The sequence below is a fragment of the Petaurus breviceps genome, unplaced genomic scaffold (genome assembly GCF_028583685.1).
Source record: "Petaurus breviceps papuanus isolate PSGF00001 unplaced genomic scaffold, PetGlider_PUasm1.0 77, whole genome shotgun sequence".
Classification (NCBI taxonomy): domain Eukaryota; kingdom Metazoa; phylum Chordata; class Mammalia; order Diprotodontia; family Petauridae; genus Petaurus; species Petaurus breviceps.
In genome coordinates this window covers 2811298-2820026 of record NW_027186492.1, presented here as the reverse complement: position 1 = coordinate 2820026, position 8729 = coordinate 2811298, and the positions used below count along the sequence as shown (strand labels likewise).

The 8729-nt window shown below is 46.6% G+C and overlaps 1 protein-coding gene across 2 annotated transcripts in view; it reads left to right on the top strand.

Annotated features, from left to right (window-relative positions):
• The window catches only part of CCDC9B (coiled-coil domain containing 9B), a 9557-nt gene extending 1762 nt beyond the window's left edge, over positions 1–7795 (top strand). For both annotated transcript variants that reach the window (XM_069105737.1, XM_069105738.1), the window contains exons 3-12: positions 433–540; positions 1665–1853; positions 2093–2209; positions 2734–2882; positions 3215–3273; positions 3818–3871; positions 4301–4400; positions 5066–5123; positions 5209–5757; positions 6590–7795. In XM_069105737.1, the coding sequence (XP_068961838.1) occupies positions 433–540; positions 1665–1853; positions 2093–2209; positions 2734–2882; positions 3215–3273; positions 3818–3871; positions 4301–4400; positions 5066–5123; positions 5209–5739 (1365 nt within the window). In that variant the 3' untranslated portion in view covers positions 5740–5757; positions 6590–7795. The remainder of the gene's footprint in view (positions 1–432; positions 541–1664; positions 1854–2092; positions 2210–2733; positions 2883–3214; positions 3274–3817; positions 3872–4300; positions 4401–5065; positions 5124–5208; positions 5758–6589) is intronic.
• The last annotated feature ends 934 nt before the right edge of the window (positions 7796–8729 follow it).

Sequence of the window (8729 nt, the reverse complement as noted above, 5' to 3'; positions counted from 1 at the left end):
ACACCAGTCCCTCTGTCTCAGGGACTGTCTGATAGGCTCCAGACACCTTTTCCTTTATCTCAGGGACTACATTTCTTGATCTGCCTACCTTGGTCTCTTTATTTGCTTGTATCCCCAATCATATGTCTAGTCAGGGGTTGAGACTGGATGCCTTGGTACATCCTGGCACCTGTCTCTGTGTCTTTATACAGTCCCTAAGTTGGTGGTGGCCTGTGGTTATGCCTTCTTATGTCTGTCTTGGACTGTTTTGCCTTTTCCTTTTGAATCCCTAGAGCTTAGCGGAGTGCTTGGTACACAGTAAAGGCTTAATAAGCACTTTTTCATTCATTCATTCCTTTGGGATATATTGTCCCTTCAAAGAAGCTGAGGGGGAAGGGTGGAGGCTGTGTCTATGAGATGTCCAGGAGTGCTGACTCTTGGAATATCACACAGGAGATTGAGGAAGACCGGAGGCAGGCAGAGCAGGGTGGTATGGCTGTGACTGCTCCTCGGCCACCTCGGGCAGATGGACTCACCATCACCATTACCAAGGCTCATAGTGTAAGACTGGGCTCTGTCTGAGAGTGAGTATGGGGTGGGAGGTCAGTCAGTCCATGTTCCTGTGGGTGGTTTTGCCTGATTCCTCAAAGCTCTAAGGGCAAGGAGATCTTTCACTTACCCATCAACTGGCCTCAGGAAGTGCCCACACAATCACTTAACCTTCCCTTAATTAAATTCAAGTCAATTCTGTAAGCATTTACTAAGTGACTACTATGGAGGCAGCTAGGTGTCTAGGGAAATGGAGTGCTGGGCTTGAAATCAGGAAGACCTCAATTCAAATCCCACTTCACATGTTTATTAGCTGTGTGACCCTGAGCAAGTCATCTTGTCTAGCTCAGTTTCCTCAACTGTAAAATGAGGATGATATTAGCACCTACTTCACAAAGTTATTATGAGGATCAAATGAAATATCTGTGAAGCATTTATCAGTGTCTGGTGCATAGTAGGCACTTAAGAAATATTTGTTCCCTTTCATGTACCCTGTGTTCCCATAATCCCTCATACCTCCCGACTGTTCCTCACCAGGAGACTGAAGACATCCCCAGAGTTTACAACTTCTCTCTTTCCTTGGGGGTCCTGAAAAACAGTTTCTTCAACCTCATTGTGCTTATTGCCCCCTCACCCTCCCAATCCTCACTGTCCTACCTCATTTTTTTTTTGTGCTGAAGACAACCCTAACTTTTTTCCTCTGAAATCTAGGGTAGCCATATTCAAACCTCCAAGAGTTAAAAAACCCACTTGGGGAGAGAAAAAGGAGGAATCAGGGTTAAGGGACAAAGCACCATTGTCTCTTTTCCAAAGATTTCCCAGCTCTTGGGTGACAGGGTCACTAAGGCATTTCCCTGCCCCTTTGGGTGTCACTGGACTTCCAGAGAGTCTAATGCTGCTGGTATGTAAGCCTCATTGTGGAATAGACTGATTTCCATGGCTCCAATAATGCTTTTTAGCTGATTTCCAGAAAGAGTCATTACTGGCATAGGAAGATGTGGGTGGGGATGGGGGTGGGAGATGAGCAAGACCAAAGAACCCAGGCATCCCAAGTCCCTGCTCATTGCTCTGCCCATGAAGCTCCAAATTAGCTTTCATTCTGAATGCTGAAGGGTTAAGGACCCCATCCCCTTCAGGAGAAGCGGGTGGTGAGTGATAGGAGAGCAAGCAGTCATCCCAACAGCCTGGGCCCAGGAATGAACAATGAGGAGGAGCTTGGGGAACAGGAGGAAGAAGAGGATGAGGAGGAAGAGGAAGATCACACCTTTACCTTTCGTTTGGGGAAGCGAGTCCAGCTGGCAGTGACCATGGAGAACAAAGCCAAGGTGAGATGATCCCCTGGGTACACTGGGGAAGGGGTAAGGCTAAACTGAAGAAGAGTCACAGAGATAGGGACCAATCTCTGCTTACCTAGCTGCTCAGCCACAATCAGAACCCAGGTACTTATCTCTCAGCTCCAAACTGCTGGCTGACCAATCTCTCCTGCAATAGGAGGGATGTAAGTCCATCCCACTCTTTCAAATTGAAGGCTTCTCTGTTCTCTCCCCATACTCAACACTTCCAGGGCAAGCGGATTGTGTCAACCAAGGCTGGGAGCCAAGGGGAGGAAGACCCTCCAAGAGGGGGCTCCAGCCTAGGAAGCCCCATGCAAATAGCAATCACTATGGAACCTGGACAAAAGGTAAAAGACTACCAGGATGTATAGGGTCCAGTCAGGCTCAAGGATTCCAGAGCTCCAGTGGACTGGGTGCTGCACTTAGGGGCTGGTAGGAGGGATGGGACAGCAGGAAAAGTTGTATGTGGTCTAAAGAGGCATCTACCCCATCTATGGCTGGCTCTGAGAATTTGCCCGAGGTACCCAAGAGTTTTCAGCTATAGCAAGAGGAGTCACCAAGAAAGACCATGTACAATATGGTCAGGCAGAGTCTGTCATGGAGCTGTACAACTCAGCTTTTGGACTGGGTTTGCACATGGAGATAGAAAATTGAAGAGGGAATTCTTGCTATTCATGCTTAGCTTACTACAGATGGACTACCCAGTTCTAAGAATGACCTCTGGGTGGCAAAAGCACCTTTCCTTCCCATGTCCTTCCTAGCCTTCCAAGGGGTAATGTCATAACTCTCTGAATCCTTGCCCTTTATCCTACAAAGATTCTGGGAGCCCTTTGTTCCAGACCTAACCTTTGCCCCCTTTCCCTTGTCCCAGGCTATGGGGCCAGGGTCCCAGGAGTTGGGGAGGGATTATGCACGATGGAAGCAAGAGAGGGAGCAGATTGACCTTGCACGCCTGGCCCGGCACCGGGATGCTCAGGGAGAGTGGCGTCGCCCTTGGGATCTGGACAAGTCTAAGCATATGTATGTGCTGTTGCAAGAGGGTGAACATGTGGCTGGGGAGGGAGCACTGGCCAAGGGCTCTGCCCAAAGGGATGGTGTGACAAATTCTCAGAGGCAGGATCCCTAGATCTGCCTTGGGGCTTCTACACCTTTTGTTGGGTTTCAGATTACATGCCCCATGCTGCATATTTTGTGTCTTATGTCCTAGGCCCCACTCCTTTCACCTGACTATGGGGAAGGTGCTTTGGGGAAGTGCAGGCCTGGCCTGCAGAGGTTGTCTTCGTTGAACCACCCTGTCTTTTCAACTGCCCGGGAACACTGGCGGAAACGGAATTCTTCTTGTTTCTCAACAGGTTTCAGGATGCCAGCAAAGCCAGGGATCTGGGTGTGCCAGCGGGTGGCAGCAAAAAGGGTGAGTAGGTCCCTCTCTGCTTTACATCCTACTTTTCCTCTTACATTTTCTGACTTGATTTTGGGTGGAGAAACTTGAAGTATGGATAAGGGGTGATGCTGGGTGAGTAGTTTGGGGTTCCCTCATAGTTTAAGGAAGTTTCCTTTGTGGTTCTTAGCTTCCTTCTTTTAGTCCTTGGGCCCCAGAAGAATGACTGCCCATCACACCTTCCCTATCTGAACTTCATGGTATGATGGGGTGAGCACTGATCTTAGAGTCAAAAGGCATGGATTGCAATCCCAGGTCTGACATTTCCAAGCTTTGTGATGTGGACAAGTCACTTAATTTCTCTGAGTCTCAGCATAGTGCCAGGCTCGTACTAGAAGCTTGATAAATTAACCTGCAAAATGGGATTGATACTTGAACCATCTTTCTCACAAGGCTGTTGTGAAGAAAGTGTTTTGTCCAGCTTAAAGCATTGCATATATGTAAGTTATCAGTATAATTATTCTTCCTTGGGATCCCCAGCCTCCAAAGCCATTTCCTGTTCCATTTGTTCCCACAGGACCCAGGAATTACCGGAAGTTCCAGTCTCGACCATTGCCCCCTGATGAAAGGGGTAGGCAGGGTCAGAAGATTTGGGAGAGAGAGGGGTGGTAGAAAAAAGGTCTTATAACTCCTGCACAAGCTACACAGAATACTGAACCCTGGGTTGGTGGATCAGGGATCCTGACATTGCTCTTCTGAGCTATTTCCTCCATGAAGCCTTCCTTGATTTTTCCCAACTGAAAGTGACATCTCCCTTCTAAATCTTTCTTAGAGAAGTTTTTCTGGACCTTTCTTTTGGCCATATTAGATTCTACTGTGTAGCATATTTACTTGTGGACAGATCATTTCCCCCCAACTTGTTGGATTATAAACTCTTTGATGGCAGAACTATATCTTTTTTATCAGTGTCCGCTGCACCTGATAATATCTCATACACAGTACATGCTTAATAAATGTTTGTTGAATTGAATCAAATTAATCCACATATCTTCTCTTGCAGGTGGTGGTGCTCACAGTGGGAACCTAGGTAAACCCAAGGTGGTACCAGCTATGAGCAGTAAAGCCCGTGGGAAGGACAGGCTAACTGGCCGGGCCCGCAGGTAATAGGCACCAGGGTGAGCAAAATCAGGCTTTGGGTGCCAGGTGAGTATCCCTAGCTAAGACTGATTTCCTTCTGCCCAACTACATTTTCTTCCTCCCCTCCCCCTCTCCTGCCTGTGCAGAAGGACACCAAAGAGCTAAAGAACCAGGTGCCTGCTTTTCCTGTCCCTTTGAGGCAGGGTCACTTCCTACCTGGATCTGTCCCTTGTTGCAGGTTAATGAGATGCTGGGAGAAACTGTCAGCAGCAAGAGTCCAGTACCTCTGGGAACTTGTGGTGTAATTACAATAGCGACATCCCTGGAGGTACTGCCTGGCTCGCCTTTCCCAGGCAGCACAGGCAGGGACATGCCTAAAGTCCCCATAGGATGAAGTAGTGTGGGTAGGGTGACAAACAGCAGCTGTGCATCCAGAAGCAAGGAAACATTCAAGGAAGTGGGGAGAGTGGCAGTTAGTCATCTGGATATGACGGTTCACGGGGGCCAAAAACAAGCGACAAGGGGAAAAAAAAAACCTTCTGAATTATGTTCATTTTGTTCCCAAACTGGTTGTGTGAACATTTACACCCAAGTTTCTCCCTTGGGAGACACATTAAACTGAGGAGAGGGTTCAGGGTGCAGGGGGGTAGAGGGAAAGGGGTGCTTACCATATGCTCTGTCTTGACAGGTGGGATTCAAAAGAGGGAGAAGAACCATCCTGCCCCAAGGAGGACTTAGAGAGTCAGGTGGGTGGCTGAGGGATGCAACTGGAACAAGGAGAGAGAAGGGACCCTGATTTCATTGACTCAGCTTGCTTGTACATTATTTCAGGAATCTCACAACACGAAGAGGTCACAGAATGAAGAGCAGGATAAACAGAAACAAAGGAGTCTGGAACACAGTGACCAGTGTGGTATTCAGGAGCACAGAACCAGCCTGTCTAGCCTGGATGGGCACCAGAGAGAAAAAGAAAGCAAGCTCAGTACTGGCAACCCAATGTCCAGTTTAGAGCCTAGGTCTTCCCGGAAGGTTGCACCTGTGCTCCCTTTCTTCTCCCCCGGAGATGCCGGCAGCCCTGTGCCCAGGGCAAGTGGGAGCAGTAAGCCCACTGCAGGACCTAGCAACAAGGAGAGCAACCTACTCTCCTTTTCTGACAGTTCAGAGCAGGCCCAGAAACTAAATAACAATATGGCAGAGCTGTGCCTCCATGAGAGCCCTGAGCAGAAGACAAGGTCCCAGGAACCCACTGAGGATGGCTCAGGCCAGGCTGGAATTCAGGGGCAGCTTGGCACAATTAGACAGTCCATCCAGAAAAACCAACCAAAGGGAAAGAATGACAAGCAGAGTGGTGAACAGAACTGAAATGAACCCCAGAAGATGGTGAGTGGACCAGCTCTCTAATACTAGGGAGCTCAGAAAGGAAAAGAAAAGAAGTGCTGAATCAAGAACTCTAAGCCTTCTGGGTAACAAATTGTTGGCTTCTGGTTTGCTGTGCCAGGCTGGCTAAGCAGCCTTGGCAAACTAACAAAAAAACCCAACAAACTGATTTGAGGGGAGGGAGCTCCCTCCCTGGATGTCACATGCACATCAGTGTGGACACATGTTTGTACATGCAAGCTTACACACCTGTAGTCTTCCCATGGCAGCACCTCAGATTCTGAGACAGCTGGCACCATATCCCAAATCCCCTTTAGTGCATCCAACAAGCTATTCCCCTCTGCGTTATGAGAGCAGAAGCTGCTCATTGTGTTCAGGACCCCAGAAAGTACTTATCTCCTTTACCTACCCATCATTTCTTAGAGTCTAGGATATTCCAAATTGGTCTATTGACTATCTTTCGTCCACCAGTTTGAGGGTCCTCTGCTTTCCTGATACAACTCCAAGGGCAAATACTGGTGGTCAAGTCCTGTACTCTTTCCAACTCCCCTGCATTGCACCCCAACTCATTTAGGTGCTATCTCACTTCAGGTTCCCAGAATTTTTGTCATCTGCTCCCAAAGCTGTTTTGGAGAGTAAAAGGTGACTCAGCTAATGGAACAAGAGGATTTTACTAGCAGAATGGAGGGAAAGAAGCCAGTCAGTTGGCATAATCTGAGAGGAACAGTAGGATTTGAATCAGTGTCTTAACTGGAGGACATTCCACAGAGTTAAGGTTAGAGTGCGAATAAGGATTCAAAAGGTTAACTATTGTACCACTCCTTCTGTCTTTCAGAGTGAAGAAAGAAAAGCAGAAACTCCTTTGGGCATCACTACCTATGGTTAACTCCCTTGAGTACCTAGTATTATCCTTCTCTCATGAATCTCATTTCCTGGATCTCATCATTTAGGCCCCAGACTTCATCATGTATTTCCCTTTGCCAACTTTTCCCCCCCGAGTATTGCCCATGGCTGTTCATGTCTGACTCCTCTATCTTAGCAATGCCTTTTTACCTGCCAGAGGAGGTTTATCCCTTTACCAGAAAAATGAACCTTAGACAGTTCAGAAGAGAGGGGGTCCTTCTGGTGCATGACTGAAGAGGTGGAGTATGAGGAATGGAAGGAAACTCATGATCCTGGCTGGCTACTTGTGTTGCTGGATATGCTGCAGAATGCTGGGGGGCCTTGGGCTTTTTCCCTTCTGGGATCACTATCTCTATTTTCAGGGTGTGGAAAATCAGCCTCCTAAAATGTAATGCTGCCTTTAAAAGAAGTCTGAGTGGTGGGACTGTGCTGGGTTCTTACAGTAAGGAGTGAGGAAAGAATGAAAATAAAAAGTTTAGAACTCTGGGTTTGGTGTGAGTATAGAGTAAGAAAACCATTTCAAGGTTTGAGGATATTTCTGTTCATGTGGAAGTAGGGTGCCTGAGAGACATATTTTTGGACTTTAGGATAAGATGGAAAACCTAGTTCCCAGCTGGGGACACTGGAAAACCCTTATCTTCTAGCTGGACATATATAATTTCCTTTAGTTGGTACAAAGCATTGGAATTCTTCTCCCCAAAAGGAGGGGAGCCTGACCTTGAATTCTGATGACCTCTAACTACATTTGCCCCCAAGAAGCAGTTGACTATCCAGATGTGGTGCCTTCTTCATTGAGAAATTTGTGTGGTTGTGGCTGCATGTGTGATACTATGGGATAAGGGATGTAGAATAAGGAACTGTGAGAAATGTTTTAAATTTTCTAGTGGGGTCCTAAGCTGGAGGGATCCAGGGTGGGATGGCAGTGAAGAGGTGACATTTCACTTGATGGGAGACAGCAATCTCAACCTTGCAGAGTATTTCTCAAAAAGATGTCAGGAGAAACAATGCCACAGATTCAAGTTTTAACCCACATTAGAAGCTGAAGAGAATGATGAGGGGCTATGGAAGAAACATACAGTATCTCAACTGAAGGGAAATTGTAATCTAAGACAAATAAAATTAAGCATTCCTGACCAAATGTGAACTATCTTCTGTGACATGGTATAAACTGGATAGTGTAGCTATCCCCTGCTGTCCTATTACATCCTAGCTAGGGTTAGGCCATCTCCAAAAAACAACAAAAACCATACTTCTCCTCTGCCCTGCCTACTTCTGACTGTGCTAACCCAAAGAACTCCAACCTGGGGCAACCTTTACTTCTTTACTCCAAAAGATAGATTTCCATGGACCTGAAGGAATATTATAATCTTGATAATTGATATTTCTCTTAGAAATCTTAGCCTGGCCTTCACAGTCTTCTGGTCTGTGATTTGGGAGGGACAACAGACTGTAAAAGGGGCAATCCTTGTGAAAATATGGGAGGCAATCTGGGACTATGTCTAGAGCTGTTAAGGCAGTAAGCTGGATTGGATCAAGTATCGAAAACAGAGCAGAGCGAGGGTCTGAAGATAGAGTTGTTCTGGGACCCATTTTAGCTCAAGGGAAAGGCATACTATGAAATTTTAAAGAGAAGCATTTTTATATAATCCTGACATTTTCACTATCCAGTCTGGGCCCAATATAGCTTAGCTCCAAACTTTTTTTTTTAATTAAGAAGTACTGCATGGTCACAGAAATAAGGTAGATTGAGGTTGCCCAGGCCTACCCAGTGATAATAAAAGCTCATCTTGGAAGGACAACTTTGGTTTTCTTAGGGTGTCTTGATTTCTCTTATCTATCAATTCTGTCACAAGGATTTGAGGGCCATTTTTCCATTTGACTTCACACTCTGGTTTCTATTTAAGTCTTTGTCTTGGGCCCGAGCTGTCCCTTATCCCTGCACTGTCTCTCCTCTGTTTACATCGCTAACATTTTTGTCAGCTGCTGCTAAGCTGCTCCCAAACCACAATCCTTGTTTCTTTAATGTTCTCCCCAGTAGCCAACTCTGTTTTTGGAGTTTGCCTCTGAACTCT